This window comes from Sciurus vulgaris (assembly GCF_902686455.1).
Source record: "Sciurus vulgaris genome assembly, chromosome: 14".
Classification (NCBI taxonomy): Eukaryota; Metazoa; Chordata; class Mammalia; order Rodentia; family Sciuridae; genus Sciurus; species Sciurus vulgaris.
Window position 1 is genome coordinate 50,799,130 of NC_136475.1, and position 23,785 is coordinate 50,822,914.

General features: G+C 34.3%; 1 protein-coding gene across 6 annotated transcripts in view; it reads right to left on the reverse strand.

Annotated features, from left to right (window-relative positions):
- Positions 1–944: 944 nt before the first annotated feature.
- CCDC85A (coiled-coil domain containing 85A) overlaps positions 945–23,785 on the reverse strand; it is a 206,521-nt gene continuing 183,680 nt past the window's right edge. For 2 of the 6 annotated variants that reach the window (XM_079110224.1, XM_079110225.1), the window contains one exon: positions 945–2,746. In XM_079110224.1, coding sequence (XP_078966350.1) covers positions 2,657–2,746 — 90 coding nt within the window. In that variant the 3' untranslated portion in view covers positions 945–2,656. Of the gene's footprint in view, positions 2,747–6,638; positions 6,738–9,997; positions 10,118–13,179; positions 13,315–23,785 lie in introns of all 6 variants that reach the window. The other 4 variants (XM_079110220.1, XM_079110221.1, XM_079110222.1 and 1 more) reach the window with 4 other exon arrangements.

The following is a 23,785-nucleotide window of genomic DNA, read 5'->3' on the forward strand; positions in this document are numbered from 1 at the left end:
GAAGCAATCCTATCTAGATTTCAAGGATAAAGGAAGCTTTCACTAGATCCAAGATACCACTCTTCATGTGTGTCTTGAGCAACCAGCACCATGAATCAGGAATCAAAGCTGTGTTTACGCATATGGCAATGGTAGGCATTCATTAAATGTTCATTGAACTAAGGAACAATCATCCCAATTAAACTGTCAGTGTTTTACTGAATGTCACATAAGATAATCTGCATTTTCTACAGTGCCTTAAGCATGTGCTAAAAACGTGAAAGGCATTCATTAGAAGCTAGATTCTGATTGTCAGTCTCTCAGCTTTGAGACTTGTAAAAAATACTCTGCCAAGATATGGAAATTAACCTTTGTCCCAGGGAAGATAAGATCATAAACTTAAAATCATCACAGAACAGTGCCACTCATTTTGATTGATACACTCTGCCATTTAAAGTTTGGGCTGATGCTCAGTATAGGAAGTCTTATTCCACCATCTCATTTGTGATTTCCAAGTAGTATGTGTGTGTTCCTACTTATGTCTTGGTTATGTGTATATTATATATATAATATATATATTATATACACACAATGATGTGTAAGCTTCTTAAATACAGTTTTCCTATTTCTTTAGTATTTCCCTTCTAGTGTATCTCCTAATGACTATGTTCTAATAATTTGGTAACTAAATTAATTTTAATCCATCTCAATTAAAAGAAGATTTTATAACACACTAATTTTTAAAATCTCTAAAGATCATTCTAAAATTTTAACTACATTATAATAGGGAATGGTACAAATTAAGAAATCTCTGAATATTAAATCCCTCATTATAAGCATATTTTAAAACATGACTGTTTTATATTTAAGATAATTATCTGTATTACCACCATCCCAAGAGAGCATTGATAGTTAACAGACATCTACTCAAATTAAGGAACAACATTTTGAGTAAGACAAAAACACTGAGATTAAATAATTTATTACCATTGCTAAGATGAACACATACTTAATACTCAATTTTATGTGGTACTTTAAAAAAATAGTTTTAATACAGTATCAAAATTTACACAAGTATTTTGCAAAAGACCAGAGTCCCTTGTATTAGCTTCTGCAGGTTGTGCTGCAGGCACAAAAACTCGTTTTAAGCATTTTTGGAGTGTAGGAATACAACAATTTAAGGATGAAAACACATCTAGGAGAGAAGGTGTAAATATAGCAAGCAATTTAATAGAGGGATAAGATTTAAAAATATGACATTTTAAAAGAAAGAGGCTTAAACTGTAACCCAATTATAACAGAGATAATTCTATAGTAAATTAATTCATAAATATTTTCTGAAAATAGCTGTTTTTTATCAGTTACACTTTTTAAAAGTATAATGAAATTCCTTTACATTCCCTCATCAATGAACATTAATACACTGTGTAATGAGCTCATGTTAAAATAATAAATATTTGCTATGAACCAAATCTCAGTAATTTAGAAGATGCCTGATAGCTGGAAGTTGTTGCATCCCTACTTTTATACTCTTAAACTACAGTAGAAATGTAGCATTCTGTCACAGGCCTCTTGCACATTCATACAAGAAACTATCATTGCATTTAGATAAACACAAAATACCTATCATAGCATTTCCAATACACACATTCTAATATTATATATATATATATATAGATATACCAAAAATAAGAAATAAACTAAGCGAAGCTAACACACCTCTTTTTCAAACCTCAAGCAATCTGAACAAGAGCTTTTAGCCTTAATAATGAAGGACATGCGTTAGTTCCAGAAAATGCTAGATAGCTGCGGTAGGCAAAGAAAGCTTTTTTCATAAATGCAGTGCAATATTGTAAAGTTTACATAAAGTTTATTAAATATACAGTATGTCTAGAAACTAAATTGTAGAAATTGACATATCACAGCTCGAAACACATAGAAAAATTATTTTTCTTAGTTGAAATTGATATATTGAATGAATATGGAAGTTGGTCTGTCCCCAGAATGTGCTTTTATGAGCAACTCATCAAGATTAAAAGGTACTTTTTGATCATTTGAAATAAATGATACTCTCTGATAGGCACTCTACAAACTCTTGCTACCCTTCTAACTGGCTAAGACAATTGATGTGGTCTTTTTAGCACCTCAAAAAATCAAAACAGAGATCAAATCTATTTGCATCCAAATAAATTATGCATTAGGAACTTTCCTCAAGAGAAGTATAAGAGGTAGGTGCCCAACTCTCAACTTTGGGAAGCTGGCAAACACCTCTTTGTATCTTCAAAACAGCATGGTGGAAAGTTCCCACCATTGTATGCAATGAGTCAACTCTATCAAAACCACTGAGGCTCTATTGGACTTTTCCAACCATGCAGGTTTCCCAATTACAATCTCAGAACTGGGGAGATAAAAATGATTTAGTTCTAATGAAAATATTGATACCAAAATGGTAATTTTTTTTCAAAGCTAACCTTGTTTGAGATCAACTGTTGTGAACACTAAAGTGAGACACAGAATATCAGTTTGATGGGGGAAGTTGTACTGAGGGTTTCAGAGGGGAGATATGTGCAATGTACAATCAATCCGTGTTATTCCATGAGTTCAGGTTTGTGGAAATTCACTCTTCTCTTTCTTTATCTCTGGCAGTGTTGATCTCATGTTTGAGAAAGAGTGCTTCTCACATGGGTCCTTTGTACTGGTTTCCTGATAAATGTTGCCTAATTCCAGGACACGAACCTGCAGCATCTCCAAGTTTCCTCCACACAACCTTAAAAAAGAAAAGTAAAAAGTAAGCATCTTCCTTGTCTTTTCAGAGATTTGTGGGTTTTAAAGGGGAACTATGAGAGGGGCAAAGATGGATGTAGAAACGAGACAAAATATCCACGTGAATGAGTTCAAACACAAGATGTGATGATGAACTTCTGAAGCACAAGAATTGCTCTGCAGCTGGGATTGCTCTCCCTTGCTAGCAACCAGGGTCAAAATTAAAGAACACTGTGCCAGCTTACTCAAGTTACCCAAGTGATCCTTAATTCTGGCTGCATGCTGAACACTTGGGGAACTCTTCAATGGTATCTCCCACCTTCAGAAATTCTCATTTCACTGGAGGTGAGGTACTGACATCTGTATTTCTTTTAAGCTCCCCAAGTGATTCTAATGCATATCCTGAATTACAAACCCTTTAGCAAGATCATCCTGGTTCCTATGTCATGAAATGTCTAATTCACTTAGGAAAATGAAGGAGCTTTTGTTCTTGAGCTGGTCTTAGGGCTAATAGTAAATTTTGGTGGACCTCTCTACAAGCTGGAATCTTGGTTGACACAAACCTTACCTACTAAACAATTCTTCAAGATTTCTAAAACAAAACACCCCAAAATAGGGACAAGATGAGAATAGTTTCAGGAATCTTTGAAAGAGATAGTTATAACCTGTTAAAAACTGGGCCACTTTAACAGGATGTTAGCAAAAGGTGAAATCAAAAATAATATAAGTATAAAAGAAAAACCATAGAATTCACTTATTCTGTCATATTAATTATACTATCCCCACCCCCATGCACGCATGCACACATAACAATCATAACCTTCCTAGAGCGTTTCACTATGAGGATTATGTCAGATTATCCACAAAAATTGACAGTGTTCTAACATGAACACAAAATTGGTTTCTTCATTAGTTACTTATACTGTTTATTTTGCTTTTTCTTTATAAATCCAGGCAGATGTTCCAGGGAAACTCAATACCATTCATAGTAATAAGAACATAGGACTCTATCTTCATTTCTAGGAACTATTAGTATCTGTTTCAGCAGATAACAGTACTGTCAGAAATGTCCCGTTGTACTCAAGGGGAATTACAGCTATGGTCCTTAAATATTTGGAAAGGAATTATAGAGCAATGGGAAGCAAGCCAAAAGATACATTTAGGGGGATAAAAAGGTAAAGTTCATAGTAAGTCCATTTCCCAGAATGTTTTGAATGTCTGGCTTGGAACTTCAAGGCCTTACAAGGATCAGAGACGCAAAGCACCAGCTGGTCACTCTCAAGGGCAACTCCTCATCAATTATCCAAATATGGAACAAAATGGGTCTTCACCCCGACAGGATGTAGAGAAAGGAAACACAGCAGGCAGAAATCTAAAAGAAACCACTGTTCCTACAGGGTCACAGGAGTGGGGACTGGATAACTGAAAAAGCAGGCTAGGTGTATGTTTCAGAACGTGACTGAGATTCCTGGTCAAGTATTTCAACTGTCATCGGTGAGGTTACAAGAGCTAAACCGAAAAAAAAAAAAAATAAAGCATTACTAAAAACATTATCTCTGGAAGAGAATAACCAAGTAAATACTTACTAACATACATCATGGTGCTATGGATTATATTTCCACTGTACAGAAGACAATGATTTATCTCCAGGAGGAATATCAGAAATGATGGCAAAACTTCTTACCCCAAGTTCTCCCTGAGTCTCACACTGACTTTATGTGAAAACTATTTCTGTGATATTATAAAAGCATTTAGTTCCTCCACAATAGGAGTCCAGGCCTCATAATCCTTACTAGTTTGAGAAATTATCTATGAAACTTCCCTGTAATCTGCAATTTTCTTTTTTCCAGTATTTACTGTTTTCTATGTTGATATAATGGTGACACAAATATTTTAAATCAATACTTCTTGTCTTTTAAATCATTTCCAAATATGAGTACTTAAGAATCAGATATGGTTAGGATTGTATTTTTCCCCTCAAGTTCTAGGAATCAAAGATAAACGTGGACAATTAGAAAAGATACCCTAGAGAACTTTTAACATAAACAAGGAAGGTAAACTTTTGATTTTTCTGAAAGGATCTTATATAGTGAAAAACAACATCAGCACTGAAAGGTGCTATTTGAAGCATTTTTGGAAATACAGGCAAATAAAAACATCAACACAAAGCTATTCAAAATCCAATGCCATGGTGGCTTTCTTCTGAGACAAAAGAAATGACTTTTCTCGTGTCTGGAAACCCTTCATAAGGGAGGGAGAAGAAGGGAAGGACAAGAAAAAATTCTGGCACTGAGATATTTGTGCTTTTCATTCTTTAGGAAATGAAATCCCATGATTGACTGCACTTAGGAAAGAGTTGGTCCTCAGAGGAGATCTGGGTCTGCTCTGACTTCATTATTGAACTAATCTCATTTATGATTTGGTTCATTCAAACATAAATTGTAAGAGTGGGCGTTCTTATCCAAATCAAATCATCTGTGGTATATGAAACTCAATCATCTGATTACCCAGGAGCTCCACACTCTTTGGAGACCACAGGAGGATGACTTCTGTGGTTCCTTCTAGTTCTATAATTCATATTGTCTGAAATTTCTTATTACATAGTCAATAGATGAGAGGTACCAGGCACTCTTAGGTGTGTAGCTCAGTGTTTTAATTTATCTAAGGAAACTATCGAGTTGAAAACCGTAAACACAAAGTGAAAAGCTACAGGTGAAAAATGGGTATTTTAGGAAGTTATGACATCTATAATTAGTTATATTTTAGAAACAAAAAACAGATATGCAAGAAAGAAACACACACAACTTGGAAAGGGTTGTAAAAGAAAAAGCAGCCAAAACACAAGTAAGCAGGAGCTAAAAAAAACTCACCACAGCACATATAAAATGCCCATGAGACTTATGTTAACATTTACTGGATTCCAGAAACATCTCAAGGAGGTCAATAAAGGTTTGAGAATATCTAGTTCTAATGGACCTGAAGCTAAAGGGTATTTCTAAGCAAGTTTGCTATCCTAATAGAGAAAAGAAGGGGATAAAAGTACAATACAAAGTCAATTCAAATCAGTTGCTTAATATGATCAGTGCTTCACCATGATTTGTTGCATTTAACAAATGGCTTCCTCTACCATATTTCAAGTACTTCTTTGAAGTTTCACAAATTGTATTCTTAAAAATTAAAAATTTAACCAGCAATTAAAATTCAACCCACAATAATAATTATAACAGATATACATTATGAAAATAACTTTTTGTATGTTCTCCTGACACATGGATCGACTTCCCCATTAGTCTGTCTCACCTTTCTATATTGAGTTCACGTCAACTGGTGAAAGGTAAAGACAATATTTTGCATGACGTGAAGCACACACATGTATGAAGAACTAAGCAAACATTACCTAATAGGGACATTATTTCTAAGAATAGCCACGAATAAATCTGAAGAGGCTATGTCTTATTTATCATGTTTTTAAACACTGATCTTTAAAGAATGTCTTAAAAATAACAAAAATCCATTTATTATTAGACAATAAATTTAATATTTAGAAAATGTTTAGATTATTCTGGAATGCAGAATTGACTGATCATTTCTGATCTGTTTTTTTTGTTGTTGTTGTTTTTTTGCAGTGCTGGGGCTTGAACCCAGGACTGTGCACATGCGAGGCAAAGTTCTATTACTGAGCTACATCACCAGCCCATTGATCTTAATATTTTATAACATGATTATTGTTAATAAACCTGCAATAAAACATACTGAAGATAAAAAAAAAGGCAAGTGTTTTATAGAAATGTAAAGACATTTGGTCAGCACTTTTAAAGGTAGATATTCATAAAGCAATAACTAAGCTATGATGAAGCTTTCAACACAGAATACACAATAAAGCACATTAAACTTACATTGCACATTTCTCTGACTATAGCTTTTTCTGTCTCACTAAGGTCATGTTCATACTCTTTACCCTGTTGACGATCTATAGTTTCCTGAACATCCAAGACCTGGATTTGTTGAAAAAGAAAAGCAAATTTCACATGGGAAATTGTTAGTTATGATAAAACCATCAAAGAGCTCCATTTTGTAAACTCTTTAACTTTCTCCGTGTCTGCATATCAGAGTAGATTAGTATATGGCAAAACCTTTTAAAAATAGTAATTGATCCAAAACCTATTGAAATAAATTCAACTTGATTTTCAAATGACCATTAAAAGTAAGCCATTGTATCATTAATAGTTAACTGAATTCATTAATGTCTAAAATAATTAGATGCATTTAATTCAGTCATTAAGATAACCTAATAGTGTATACTATTTGGAGACAGTCAATGCCTCTTGGTCCATTGTAATTGTGAGTAATGTAATTAATTATAAGTCAAACAGTCCAAATGATATGTAGACATGGCCTACAGAAAAGACAACTAAAAGAGAACATACATATAAGAACTAGTGACCTCACAGTTCTTGCCTGTACATATTCCTAGTACCTAAGAAAGAAGGTGGAAATGGCTCTTTGATGGTAGCAAAGAGAAACACTGGCTTATTATAATGAAAATATTTGAGCAACACTGAAAATATTTTTCATTGGAGTGAAACATCTGAGATGAAGGCTTTTAAACAATTTTACAGGCCTGTCTCCACTCCTCTAAATTTGTGGAAAATAATGTTCCTTTCAATAATGTTTTTAATGTGGACACTTTCTATAATATAAAAGGAGACAAAACTTTGAGTGCTGCTGGTCGTTCTTTTCCCTATCAATCAGTTTTTAAACCAAAGCAGTAATGTAGCATTAAAAAAAAAAAAAAAAAGAAAAAGAAAAAGCTAATGCTTTTTCCAAAGGTTCTATTGTCCAGTTGTCTTCACAGTTCATACTGATGACTACATCTAAAAGTGCCTTCCAAGAATTTGCAACAATGAACAGTAGAGACCTTCATATCGAGTTTATCAATACTGAGACTAATTATAGTATTCAATTCTGTAAATATCAAATTTATAAACTGCCATCTTGTTAATCCAAAACCTTAGCCATTATTATATAGATACCACGTCTTTAAAGTCCTGACACCTGTTTCTTTTAAATTTACATTCTTTATAAATTTCCTAAGGGAAATCATTGACTTTGCTCAGTGAATATTCATGGAAAACTTAAAGAGCCCTTGAACAAGCAGCTCATTTGCCTACAAATTTGATTTGTAATACACCTCATAGAAATATACTTCAAATCAGTTAATTTCTACTAAGCACAGTGAAGGTCCAATTAATAGCAATCATGGATTTTAAAGCCAAAGAAATATGGTCTTATTACAAATGGTCTAATTTCTCATACTGATTTACACACTCCCCCATAAACCATGATCATAGAGTTTATTAAAGCTCAGAGTTTTCTTTGAAATCTATCAGAAAGTGAGAAACTGAGCCTTTGTTCTAATTATTCCTTTGGAACAGAAACTTCATGATATAAATCAGCTTTAGATAGGTGACTCTTAAAAACATGTCAAGTTTTTAATATTGAGATCTTCTTAAGATGCATTTTCAAAAGACAATGTCTGCACATATTTCTGTTTTGCAGTGCAGTTAACTCATAGAACCAAACATCTCATATTCAAGGGCCTGTAGTTATCCAATAAAGATGCTTCAGTTGCTCAGTATCACCCATCTGCCAACTAAGGACACTTAAGTGCTCTGATTAATACATAATATATCCTTCTCTTGAGATAAAATTTGACACGAAAATTAGAGAATAAATTCAGAGAAAATTGAGAAGCTCTTCCTTGCCCTCCCTTTCCTTCGAGGCCACATTAACAGCTGCACTGAGAAATTAAGGAAATTTCAATGAGACCCACTATGCTGATCAGATTCAAAGAGTACTTGCCATTTAACAAGGCAACAGACTGAGACAGTTTGATCCGGAGGGTGAGGTGCTGATCATTTGTATAGGCACTACAATGCTATAAAACTGAAGTGAATCTCTGGCCCATTTTCCATTTCTAAAATGCTTTTCAGATGGCTAGTGCCTGATTCCTGTTAAAGTTCATCCAAATACACAGAGCAAAATGTTCAGACAGTAAGCCAAAACCCCTCATGCTGGCTATACTGTCCCTTGAATTCTCTCAGTTGTTCACTTTGTGAGTTATTCCAGCCAAGACAGAAAATGCCAAATGTATTGCCAATGGCTACCAGCCTGATTCTCATACCTTCCCTCAACAACAATTAGTGTGTGTTCAGGAAAAACAAGCTCATGTAAGCTAAAGCAAAATACACAGAGCGCTAAATCCTCTTCTCAAACTAAATCACCACAAGAACTGAACATTCTGAAGCTCTCGTCTGCTTTAGACAGGTTGTGAAAGTGTAGCACACTCCAAAAGAGGATATCTGTAGTCTAAGGATTAATCGTTCCAAAACAAACAATTTTAAGAAAAATTGTAAAACATATGTAACAAAACAGAACGGAAGCACTCGACCTACTTTGAATCTTAGAAAGGTCTGATTCCTACCTGTTAGGAATTACAGATATATTTGATGGACTGTGTTTCATACTATGGAACTGATCAAATTTCAAGGATTTACTTTAATTTTTAATATTTTTATTATCTGTATCAATTTCTTCTGTTGTCAATATATTACTTATTAATTTTAATTATTGAAAAACTCATTAGTGGTTAAAAAATGATAAATTTTACCCAAAATTCTGTAAAGTCATCACAGAATCTAAAGAGCCAAAAATTAGATTTACATATAAGACCATACAACTGCTTTCTAATGCTCTATAATGCAGCATTAATTAGAATTTGAAGATCTAATTTCTACTCAGCAGAAAAATAGGTTGTTGTTTATTTCTGTACTGTAAGTTGCACAATGTATTCAGTGCATAAAGAGAAATATACTAGCCTTCCTCATTTTGACCATTAACTCCCTACCTCTGAAGACATCCATGCTACAAACATTGCACACATACCTATAACAATATTTCACAAATATGGATATACATGCACATCAGACTTAAACTTCAATGCATATAGGTATGAATCACATTACTCAAAACAAAATGATAGAACTAGAGATTCAACCACAAGTACTCAAACTCGTTGTTAGTTTAAAAAATTAAAATCATACTTCAAAAATGAAGATTAAAAAAGTTATAGCATAAGGAGTCAAAAAAATAAAGTATCTATGGTTAAAGCAAGACTGTGAGGATTACCAGAATACAGCAAACAAGCCACGACACAACTGAGGTTCTGGATAAATGGTTGCACACAGTTGGTTACCTTAAGAGAATGTACCACAGGTTCAGGCTGCTGAGAAGGTGTGGTATGTCCACTGAAGCTAGCTGGAGAGTTGGGTGAACTGTTACTCCCATCAGCCCCTGATGACAACCTAAAAGAACCCTTAGTAGAAAATCAACAACTTTGTTATTAAAACAAAAGTCGTTTATAACTACATAGATGTCATTCAATATTCAATTTCACTGCCAAATGAGAATTATCCACTTTTTTCCTAGCCTATCCTAAGATACTATTGACCTGCTAATTGGAATTTACTTGCTGTTTGACCAACAAGAAAACTAAGAGACATCCAACACGTCCAGATGTCATCTCTGATTTACCAAAGAGAGTAATGCCCCTCAAGGAATGACCATTAACAAAATTTCAAGTATAATATTTGAAACTTAAAGATTCTCAAGAGTAGGGGGATTCATGAGTTACTCCATGGCTGAGTTCAATGTGCTCATTCAGTAGGTCCAATGCCACATTCCATGTCTCAGAAGATGCAGAAACATCACATCCTTGCATTGAAGATAATCTCTTATAAACCCTTCTTTGAGGGAAGGCCTATAGTAGAGCATTTTTGAAAGACACTCAACCAAATTCAGCATTTCCTTTAAGGAATTATTCTCTGATTTTCTAGTGTTTAAAAATGAAAATCAAAATAGATACAAATTAAATAATTTTAGTTTACTGATTTTTTATTCTTCAACTCATATAGTGAGAAATCAGAACTGGGAGTGATTAATTAGACCCATGTGAGCCGTAGTCATGGGTACATGAAGTGGGAATCCCCCCGAGAGGTCTGCCCTTTCACTAAAGATTGCTTGCAGAAAGACTGATGAGTCAGTGAAGGAACAGAGAGCAGCAGCTATCTACTCTCAAACAAAAGAGAGAAGCAGGAATGGAAATTTGGGAATTTTCCAAATGTGTTTTTATGCAGATCATTATAGTCTTTAGAGGACATGAGAAATTTTAATTTCTGACTATCAACAAATCTACAGATTTTGCCATATCTAACAGATTAATCACTGTTCCATTTGATCTTATCAACTTAATCCCCTGAATAGGAGCCACTGAAGGTACACCATATGAATTTATGAAGGGAGAGACATATATTTAGGATATTAAATTGCAACATCTCTGGGTAAGCTTTTATGGGGTACATTTTAGGGGTGGGAGGGAAAACCTGCACAGAGCAACCAGTAGAGATATAGGTTTTATGCATCCAATGCCATTCACAGAGAAATGAGCAACCCCCAATGATTTTTTACAATAATTACTGTTTATGCAATTTGGAATATTTTCTCCCCTTGTTGCTGTCATGTCTTCCCATGTCCCTGAAGGATCCCCTTGCCTCCTTGCAAGCCTAAGGCCATGTTTGTTTCCCTGCTCACACTTGCACAATCTAGTCAGGTCTTCGTCCACTTCCACTAGCCAACAGGTAGAGGAAGCTGTGGAATATGACATTTAGGTGACTTCTTCAGGTTTTGTCTTCTATTGCTACTAACTTTAATTGGAAACAGGTGATAAAGCAGGTCTTTCAATTATCAATGGCCAACCTCCTACGGAAAATGAAATTATAAAATTGGTTTTACTGTATTTGTAACTCAGATCAAATAAAATATAATAATCCCTGATACACATAATAGAAGGGAAATTATTTGAAGTTTAAAGATGGTTAAACTCCACCAACAAATTTTAGGACAACTTCTTTTTCTTTCAAGAGTGAATAATTCCAAAACTATGGGGTACAAAGGAAGTTCTTCTTCCCTGAATAACCTGGGTCCTCTGCTGTTGTGTTTGCCTCCCCTAGTGGCACTACCCTTAGGAACTCTTTGGAAAAGATTTCTGGAATTTTACAGAGTTCGCTTCTCTCTCCCAATGCCATTTTTCCTCTGGTAGGTAATCTGATTTTCTTCTGATGGGTAACCTAATTTCTAACTCTGAGCTATCCTCTTGCCATTTCTTCCTTTCAAACATTTTCTGCCCAGTCTTTCTTTTTCAAAGGTTCTCTTCCCAGATTTGGCAGAAAGTTAGGCATGTGAAGCCTAGCAAGATCTTGTTTGGGTGTGGGCCTCTATCTTTCAAAATCAATGTTAATAGCTTCCTGATACCAAATTATCAGGGCCAGTTAGCTTTGTTTCAACTTACGGGGAGCACTGTTCTGGTCATATCTATTCAGAGACAAATGAACACTTTTATTAAAGTGACTTCCTTAAAAAAAAATGCTACAGTAGAATCTTTTGGGGGTGGGGGGTTATTTAGGAGGGAAAATCATCTTTTAAAAATTTAAGTTTTTACCTCAAATTAGCTTTGAGAGGTAAAAACTAGTAATCAACCACGAAGATCAATTTCATATTTTGTATTATTTTTGTGATACCAGAAAGGTAATAAAATACCTGGTAAAGTTTACTGCCAACAGGCGCTAAATACTTTTCTAGGTTATAACAGAATCAAGCACCTCATTCTGCCTTCATTTAGTACTGTAAAATAAAAGGTTAGCTTTCTCTGTGCTTAACACAGTAAGACCAATCCTTGGAGACTTACTGAGGTTCAATCAGTATGTACTTTCAGCTAACATTTTTTCAACAAATTATTTTATCTAAGTATGATACTGAATGAAATGCCAGTACACCAAATGATGTTAAATATTCTCTTGGAGTGTATTTCAATGAAATTATTTAAATTATTCTCGCCTGGTTCAGGAGACAGGGGATTTAAAAAGCGGAAAAATCTTAATAAAATTGGAAATGTAATTCCCAGTTTGAGTTGCCTGTTTTCAAGCTTCACATGAGTACACACAGTGCACCCCTCTCTGCCAGTAGTCAATTGGAAAGGGCAAGGAATAATTTCCAGGGCAGACGAGACACAGTTGATGACATTCACTCATTTCCACAGCCCCACATCTTTTACACTTCTATTCACCAAAGGTCCAGGGTAACTTCATTCTCTCTTGTTTGGGGTTGCTCAACTTTCACCCCCAGGTTCAGAAAGAACACTGTCAACAACTATTTAGGAGATGAAAGACTATTCCCATCCTCCCTCCCGGTTTTAGACATACAGCAACTTTTTCCCAGGTGTATGGACTTATTCTCAACCCCCGAGTATAACTTTTCCTCAAACAGCAGAAGCCATCTGGTTATGCACAAGCAAATGTAGCCAGCTGACTCGTCTTCACTCACCGGGAGAGTGGGCAGGCATCGTCCTATTCCTCGGCACCCTTGCCACCACTGCAAGACCCGCCGGGCTCTGGGCCCCCAGCCTTTCTCCATATTTGAGCTGTTTCTAGTTGGAGGTTGCCTTCTATTCTGGGTGGCCTTATATTTGGAACAATATGGGACAATCACTCAGAAAAATACTGTTTCCCAAGTCTCATAAAAGCAGATAGAACATGATGATTAATGAAATGAACCACAATGACCACAATGGCAAGCTGTAACATGCAGCTAGGGAAAAAATATACACATATCAGCGTCTGAAGTCCCGTGTATTAGAGCTAAGACCAATTTACGTGTTTGGCAAAAGTATAACTACATTCTCAAGCTTGCAAAAAGAGTAGATGGTAAAGGTAAAATGTCAGAAAAATCTTAAAGCCATTTAAATGACATGATTTCATGGGTTTTACCTGTGAGAAGCAGAATTGCCATACGCCTTCCAGGTATTAAACTGCATAACTTTAGAACTTAATAGAAGTTACTTTTTTTCTATTAAGAAGTTATAATCAGCAGCTGTATGCCCTTTTGTTCAGACACTTAATTTGGGAATATTTAATTTCAATAATATGCAGAAAACCTGACACTAATCAAAGTTTCAACAAAATTGCTACATACTGAAGAGTATGTAATCAACTAAAAAGTCTCACTGTATTTTAAAAACTCTTTTACACAGGGAATCGACTGGATTATTAAAAATTCTATTCATCACTTAATCCCCAAATTTCTTTGTGTTCTGGAACTAGAGATCACTTAACTGAAAAAAGAAACAATGTTTTCCCTACATTTCAGCTTTTTTTTCCTGTGATCAAATGGTATAATCCTATTAAAATGATCAGAAGCAAAATGAACTTATTTGAACATGATTTGCTCTCACTGCCAACTTTCACCAACTTTTGACAAAGGACACTGTCCCAAGAACAGGGGGAAAATGTTATGGAAAACTCACAGACTGTTCAAAAAATTCCAGTAGTTAAATGTTGAGGGTAATTTGTGGAAACTAAAAGAAAAAAAAAAATTCAATGATTCATTTTCCTGGACGTTAGTATGTGCTTCTAAATGGTGCTGGTCTAATTTTCACTTGTTTTTAACTTTTGGAGGCTGAACAACAACAAAAAATATGCATCATAATCTTAAGTGAAGTAAAAAAAAAAAAAAAAGAAAGAAATAATGATGTCTAGCACTTGGTACTACCAAAACTTTTCTGAACTTATGAATTCAGCCCCAGTTCCTACCAAATAAGTCATACATATTCTATTCTTCATATATAACCAGGAAAATTATATATTTGCACTTGGGCCATAATGATAATTTCAACCTTTATATGAATATTGCTTTTTTGGTAGTATTTCATATGTGTGTAATCTATTTCCATCATCGAAAGAATTATATCTAAGAGTTTGCAATGTGGTTGTTAGACTGAACTACTACATGATTCTGTTTCTGTGATTATCCTTAATAAGTACTGCAAATTTTATAGTTACTTTTACAAATAAGGAGATTTATCATCTGGATTTGGTTCTTTCTGTGGCTTATGTGTCTCCTTGATCTTGTGTTTTAGATTCAACAACCGAGGAAAACATTCAGGAATTTCATTTTCATTCTTTCTTAATGTTTACCAAGTCAAAATCCTAATGCCTCTCCACTGTGACAACTTATTGCCAAACCCATGAAATCTAAGGTGGTACAACTGTTCAGAAGCCTACTGAATAGAGAAGTCATTCAGATACTCCAGAGAACGCACAATATTTGCCCATTTACAGAATGATACTATATAAAATAACAGCTACAAGGTAAGTCTTATAAAAGCTTTTTATAAATATTAAATATTTATAACTAATCTCATAAAAGGGGGGAATACAAATGGGCCAGATTTTTGTGGAAAAATGAATTATTTGATGATATAACTATTTTAAAGGAAAGGTACTCTTATAGAGAATCAGGATTATTGATTTCCTATTTATATAAGCAACTTTTTAAAAAATCTAGGTACAAAGAAAAATGTATTTGGGGCCAACCATCATCTTTGACTTTCAAATAAACGATATCTGAATGACATTTCTAGACTAGACTAATGAAGGTTCAACTTTTTGCCAGGATTGCAATCGTTAATCACGGTATTTCCTGAAGACAGTTTTGTAAACCTCAGCAGGTCATTTGTTGGAGTTATTTCTGTAAACTTTGAGGCACAAAAGTAGGGAACCTAATTCTGGCCATCAGTGGGGAAAACAATTCCTAACCATCTTAAGAAAGTGACTTCCTATTTTCTGAGGTTGTTTTGCTTAGTCTTGTTTTCTGTGGTTTTCCAAAATTTAAAATTTATAAAAAGAAATGCCTGAATGACCCCACCAATTCCATAAATCTGTACATTGATCAGCTACTTTATATACAGATATATAGTGCAACCAACAAGTTATTTTAGATAGGGGATAATAATACCCTAAATGCTGAGAGTAAACTAATGCTTTGTGTGGGAGATAAATCACAGATTACTTACTATGTTGTAAGGACCCATTATAGAAATGATTTCTTTGCTGTAAACAAGCACCCTTGTTCAAGAAACACAAGTATCCTTTAATATCACAGAAAATATGAGTACTATGACTTTTACCAAGTATCTGGAAGACCTTCCATGAAAGTTGAAATTTTGTGCATCTATTATTGCCCTTAAAATAATTTACTTATCCTTCAGAATCAAAGAATAAAGCCATTCAAATTTTAAAAGATCATGTAAACAAACAGAATATATATTAATTTTTCCTCTTGCTGAGTAAAATTATTATAATTTGTAATATGACTTTAAAGAAAAGTGGCAAAATGAAACAGTTGTGATTAAGTTGTCATTGTGCTATTTTGTTATTATGTTTTGGTCAGTTATTTTTAGTAAGATTATTTTAATTAGCACTCTGAAAGTTTCCATTCTTTTGTCATACAGGATACATTAAAAGATTTGTCTTTTTTTCACTATTGCACATGTAGTAAAATAAAAGCAAAATTAGGAGTCTTAAGTATTTATTTAAAGACTATTTTCAATGCAAAAGATGTATGCACTTTGAGCAGAGTAGCAAAATAGATCTTCCTCATAGCAAGATTACATTCTTGATAATAAGATAATTGCATCACTATTTTAAATTCTAATGAGAGCCATATTAGTTTCCTTCCAAATAAGAAAAAGATACTAATCTCTATCATGATGCAGTAGTTCTCTTTAGAAGGGTGGGTATAGATGGATCTCATCCTGTCTAGTTTATTTCCACTCAACTTTATCTGCTTATAAGCAAGAATAACTGATAATATAACAGGCTTCAGAAAAGAAAAAAAAATACAAGAAATGCAGAGATTTGAACTGTCTACCTCTCAGATCCATTGTTTCATTAGCTAACCAAAGTAACTACGCAAATTAAAGGGTCACACAATTTTATGAAGAAAGGAACAGCTGTGTAGAACTTGGTCCTTTTTTCATAAAATACAATTATATTCCAACAATCCTCTTGCTAAATTTAAATTATTTTGAAATTTAAAAAATATTTTAATTTTACATGTATTCCTTTATATAATTCCTATATATAATTATGCAACATGACTGAATAAGAAAAATGTAAACTTATAGATAAGCAAATGGGTGAAAGACAATTAAAAATCAAATTTCTTTCAAAAGTTTCTATATAAGTGTACGACAATCTATGTTCCATTCCTCTAAAATTCCCAAAACCTAAGGGCAATATTACAAGATTTATAGATAAATAAGTACTTCTGAAATTTGTGATGGAGGAGGAGAAGTGAAAATTAGGTCCTGAAAGAAAGGAAAAGGGAGCTATCCAGGTTCCATCCTTTAATCACCAGGCACCTCAGCAAACTGCAGAAATATACACTGATAGGAAAAAACATGCTACCAAGAACTAGTCCTTGCAAGCCTAAGTAATAAAGGATTGGGAAACAAAAAAAGTGATCATTTTTTAAGGTAATGGGAATAGGAAAGAGTCAGTTTGACTTGATAACTTTTACCTTGCTGACTTTGAAAGAAAGAAGAGATGGAGAAATGAATTCTCACATGGACAAATAAATGGCTTTTGCATGAGTCAGAGTGTATCGACTCAGGACATCCAGGGGTCAGATTTTAAATGGTTCTCCAACTTCTCCATACTGAAAAATGACTCAACATGACATCTTCAACCACTATCTGTAACATTATCATTAGAATCATCATAGTTTGAAGGGATAAACAGTTCTCATCTATTTAAGGTTGTACAAATTTCTCTAAGACACAGTAGTTTCTCTTTTCCTTCTTGCTCTCAAAGGGTTATGGCTTACGTGCAAATGAAGGAAACAACTTGCAAAAAATAGACTACTTTTGAATACAGTCATCATCTTTTCCCATATTTGTGGGAATCCATAAAGTGCTATTATTCCTCACAGAAATAGTGAAATATACTTTAAAGTGTCCATTATTATGTTATATAAAGCACAAAAATCACAAAAGATGTTCACTTGGAACTTGATTTGTGGCTCTGCAATGGAGAAAATTACCTAAAAATTAAAAACTTATAAAATGTTTACAATGTTTTATTCTAGTCAAGGAAAAATAACATTTTTAAAAAACTGAAAATGCTTCCCAAGTTTCGTTTTCTACTCTAGAGTAATGAACAATGAATGCACTTGGCTGCTTATTGACTATCTACATATATACATATATGTGTGTAAACATATATGTTTTATACATATATGTAACATATATATGTTTATGCATGGATATGTATATTCATATATGTTTTATACATATATACATATATGTATATTCGTATGTTTTATTCATATATGTAAACATATATGTATATATGTTTTATATGCATGAACATTTCCAGTTGATTAAAATCACAATACTGTAGTGTCCTATAAAATACAGGCTTTTTGCTTGATATGAATCAAAAGTAATGCACCTAAAGCAGATTTTAGAGCCCAGCCTTCTTATTTATTAAAGGAAGCCAACTACGAAAGCCGGAAGATTGATTAGCTAAAGTGGTTTCCTGGTACTTAAAGATGTTTTATTTGTTGTAAGTCCTGAAGCTTGTCTCATGGCTCATCAGAACATATACCTAGTTTAGGATGGGGGGACAAATTCAGTTTTTCCTTACTATGGGCTAGGACAGATGATTTGCCTAATTGCATCGGGAAAATATTTCACTGAAGTTGGCCAGCCTTCATTCTGACACACTATAACACTGCACTAACAAATCAATAAATAGCTCAGATTAGAGACTTTAAAAGTCACCTTGGCAAACACTTAAAGATACCTATGCAGAGATAAACAGATGCTGAGATCCTCAACTTTGTTCTCATGATAATATTTAGTTGTTTGTATTCAAATAAAAGCACATTTTTCATTTAACTAAAAAACCCATTCAATACTGACTTAAAATATTTTAAGGTTTTCAGAATTTGCGGATATTCATTTGTTCACTTCATATCTATTAAGCACCTATCGGAAGCAATATCATATTTCAATAATTTTTTGTTGAAAGATAAAGAGTTCCAATTATAGCCTTTTGGGTCATGTAGCCTGGATTTAGATTCTAGATCTGACACTTTTGAGCTATATGACTCTGGACAAACTATATGACCTCTCTGTGCCTCAGTTCCTCGTCTCTAAAATGTGGGGAATAATGGTGCATTGATATGTCACTGTATGGTCTTAGTAACTCTCATGAAAACAGTGCCTGGCTCCTGTAAGTGCTCTATAAGCATTTGCTGTCATTATCATGAATGTTTTGGCTTTGGTTGTCAACACATTTTATAATGTGTCACTTTCCTTTCACATATTTATTATATATAGCAGTAGTTCTCAACCAGGGGCAATTTGCTCCCCCAGAGGGTTCATTTGGTTAAAAAAAAAAAAAAATGTACCAACATTTTTAGTCTTCAAAACTGGGCAGTTTCTACTAGCATTTAGTGGGCAGACACCAAGGATGCTACTAACACTATGCAGTGCATAATACGGGCCTCTTGCAACAAAGAATTATCCAGCCCCAAATGTCAATAATGCTGAAGTTGAGAAAGCCTGATTCAGAGAAAGAGAACTATATTGGAAAACTGCAACACAAAATCTCTGGTAACAGCTCTGTATCAGATACTGCATGTGAGGAGGACATGCCTGCAAGATTTAGAGCTCGAAACAACTAAAAAGGAAACTCCTTAAGCTTCAGTCCTTAAGTATTCTACATAGGAAGGCACACATATTCCCATCCCCAAACAGGAAATGACTTCGTGACAAATGAAACAGAATTAAGAATGTCCCAAACACACTACTGTAACAGCAATACTATAATAAAAATACAAAAATTGGCCAGCACAGGGCAGTGGTCCAAAGAACAGAGTCCCAGAGTAAAGAGATACAGCAAGCTGCGGCACCTTGGAAAGCAAGATGGCAATCCCATCTGGAGAATGAAATTGGCAGAAGGTGATTTGTGGAAATTAGAGAAGAAAATAAACCTTCCTTAACAATACAGCAGGCAAATATTCCTCACTTAACTTTAAGCAGTCACTTTAGGAAAGAATAAAAATTGGCAGCAAATAGAAGGGCCCTAACAGCCAAACAGCATCCTAGTGCTGAGAGCATTATGCAAGATGGAGAGGGAAATCAGAGCAAATAAGAGTGACCGTTCCCTCCTTCACCCGTGGCTAAGGTGTATAGTTTGTTTACATGTTTGTATCCTCAGTAGGTAGAAGAGACTTGAAGGTATGCCTTTGTCACAATGGCTCTCCATCACTAAGGCCCTACTATATGTTAGGGCTGTCTTAAATGTTGACAATTTAAAAGATTAAGACAATCCTACTACACCTTCAAAGACACAAATTGTGAATAAAAAATATATAAGGCATTCAAACAAGTCCACAGCAGGAAAACAAACCAATTTTTTTAAAATGGGCAGAAATCTGGATCAACATTTTTCCAAAGACACACAAATGGTCAAGAGGTAGATGAAAAAAAAAAAAAAAAAAACACTGAACATCACTAATCATCAGGCAAATGCAAATCAAGACTGTAATGAGATACAATCTCACCCCAGTTAGAATGACTTAATAAGAAGATAAAAGATAACAAGTGCTTACCAAGGGTATAGAGAAAGGGGAAATCTTATATGCTATTGGTGATAATGTAAATTAGTAAAGTCATTATGGAAATCAATATGAGGCTCTTCAAAAATCTAAAAATAGAACTACTATGCAAAGCAGCAATGTCACCTCTAGGTGTCTGTCCAAAGGAAATGAAATCAGTATGTCGAAGAAACACCTGTACTCTTGTGTTCACTGCAGCACTATTCACACGACAGGATATGGAAACAACCAAAGTATCCATCAATGGATGAATTCACAAAGAAAATGTTGGAGATACACCTACAAAATAGAAGACTATTCAGGCATAAAATGGAATGAAATTCTGCCATTTGTAACATGGATCAAACTGAAGGACATTATGTTAAATAAAATAAACCACACATAGATATTGCAAGATCTCAATCATATATACAATCAAACAAAGTTGCTCTTCTAGTTTAGAGTAGAATAGTGGTTACAGGAAGCGGCTGGAGGCAGTAGGATTGGGGAGGTGTTCAAAGGACCCAAAATTTTTGTTAGGAATAAGTTAAACTTACAGTACAACATGGTGACAATAATTAACAATGTGTTCTTGAGAATGCTGAGAGTGGATATAAAGTGTTCTCACCACAAAAATGATAACCGTGTGAGGGAATGCTTTATTGAGTCATTCCACAATGTATATGTATTTCAAACTATCATGTACTTGGTAATATAATTTTATCTGTCAGGTTTTTTTTTTTTTAATTTTTAGAAGATACTGTGTGCCTGGTGCTTTTCTCAATAATTTACACCTCGATGACTTTGGAGGACCTAGAAGTCTCTTTCTAGTCTATGTATTCATCTGCTAGCTCTTGGGCTAACGGGAGATCCTGGTTGGAAAGACTCAGGGGCCTAGGAATGGTTACATTAGGAGCATGTGGGTATTCTGACTAATAAATTATTGCCTGATCCAGACAAACCAATATACACAGACTGACCATGACCTCTGTGCTCAGGTGACTTGCTCTACTCAAGACACAAAGCTGGGGTCACAATAATTACATAAAGCCTACATCTAAAATATTATTTGAATAATTTTTAAAGCATGGTTTTCTGAAGTTACCTAAAGGATCTGTTGAAAATTACCAGCAACTCATTTTGAAATACTATATAGATCATGCTATAAATGGAATATAATACAGATCCAGCTAACTACAGTGATCTCATCAAGAAAATAATCTATCTCCTATTCCAACTTTCTTCTCTCTGGATTTGGATTCTAGTCACACTCTTCTGAATCCCATGCTTTTCTCATCCCACATCAGTGTGATCCAGGATGTCACTTTTTTATTCTAGTTCCATACTTAGCATCTGTCTTTCTCCCTCTCTCCCTTGCCCCATCGTCTGAAATACCTGTTTCAATCCTGGCTCTGCTAATGAGGAAGTCATAATCCTGTGAATTTTGCCTCCATTGTCTGACAGATAGATATAATTACTATACTGACCACCCCACCTTAAGGTGAACTGACAAGAATTTTGTTCATGGGTTAATTTTAAGCCCACTCATATTCTCAGTAATACTTCATACATCTTGGAATACTAACACTATTAAGTGTCAATCAAGATCTATGTATGAAACTATGGCTCTTCCTCAAAAATAATTGTGGGGTGGGAGGGAGGCAAGAATGGTGGAAGGAGGAACTGTATAGAGGGAAGGGAAGGATGGGGGGTAGGAAAAAATAACAGAATAAATCAAACAGCATTGCCCTATGTAAATATATGTTTACACAAATTGTACGCCTCTACTTCATGTACAACCAGAGAAACAAATTGTACCCTATTTGTTTATAATAATAAAAAAAAATAAAATTAATTAATTTCAAAAAAAGAACAAACAGACAAAATAAAGTTTATGGATGTTTTTGGATATTTATTGAGTTTCTTCAGTGTTAAAATAAATAGACATATAAAAACAAAATAATTGTGTATATGTATATCTATGTATGAAACTATGGCTCTTTCTCAAAAATAACTGTGCCTATGTACTTGGTACCTAAGAGGTACTCAACTATTAAGTGACTGAAATGCACTTCTGGAATGCTAAAATGGCCTGCAATAGGTGAAATTTACATTGTTTTTAATGGTCCATATTTGACAAAACTAGCATTTAAACACAGTCTAAATTCCCACTATTTTCCTCTCATCAGCTAGTTATCATTTGAGCAAAGTAAGTTTATCCTCAAAATCTTGAATCACCTCCATCAATTTCATTATAGAGAAGTTAACCCATGTTAAAACAGTAACTGAAAAGATCACAAGGAAAGAATATCAGACCAAAAATAAAAACAGACTTTATCACTGCAGCATCCAAAGTATATGCTCATCAGAATCTCTATGTAATCTCATAATCAAGTGGAAATTTTTAAAAAATCTTTTGATGTGATATGGCTCTCAAATTCATTAAGTGTAGACCACTCTAAGTTTCCAGGAGATCCTAGTTAAGGAAACTGGAAAGGAACTTTTACTCATTTAGTCATTGTTTGACATAATAAAAAAAGACTGATGTCTGGAGTTGGCAAGGAACTCTAACCCTGAGAAACTAAAATTGTAGACAGACAACACAGACGTGGAAACAAATTCAGAAAAATGTGAGCCTAGGATGTGAGGCCCAGAGCAGCCAAAGCTGAGGCTGCCACGAATGTAGGACCTGGATCAAGAAAACTCTTACAGACCATAAGAAAAATTTGAAATTTATTCTGCTTCAAGCCATATATAGAATTGACTTAATGTGGAAAGTGATTTGGCTAGGCAAGACTAGCTGTGATGAAGTTTCAATTACAATATTAACAAAGAAGTTCAAGTAAAAATAATTACTTCTTGCCTACACTGGGCAACTGCAGAAAGGATGAAAATCAGATAATGACAGATTAAAGGGCAAGACCCTATGAGTCTTAATGCTTGAAGGTAGACAGTGAGGTTGAAAAGAATCCAGGATTGCTCCTTGTTTTCTAACTGGGTGCCTTCTAAATTGTCATGCCATTAACCAGGATAGGAAATATCAGGGGAAGTAGCATATCTAACTCCATCCTCAGAATTTTAAAGTCAAGATCAAAGAGGTGATTAAGGATACAAAGTCCTAAAGCATTCTTTCTCACAGATACCCTTCAAATGGCTTTCTTCTGATGTGGGAGATAAAGAATAGTTTGCAAAATATTAAAATTATAAATGATTTTAACTACATGTGATGATCAACTAGTGAAAATATCAGATTAAACACTGCAATGTTCTTGGAAGGAAAAGAATCAAATATCTGCTACTCCAGGTGAAATTTGGAGACATATAAATGTTCCCAAGAAAAAAATAAATAAATGAAAATAATTATAGAAGATTATCAGGATGCCTTCTCCCAAGAATTAGAGGTTAAACCTGAGGAAGAAAAGCATTAGTATCTTGAAAGGGTGAAGACAGCAAACACCCTGTATCTCTGGAGCCAGAGTGAGAA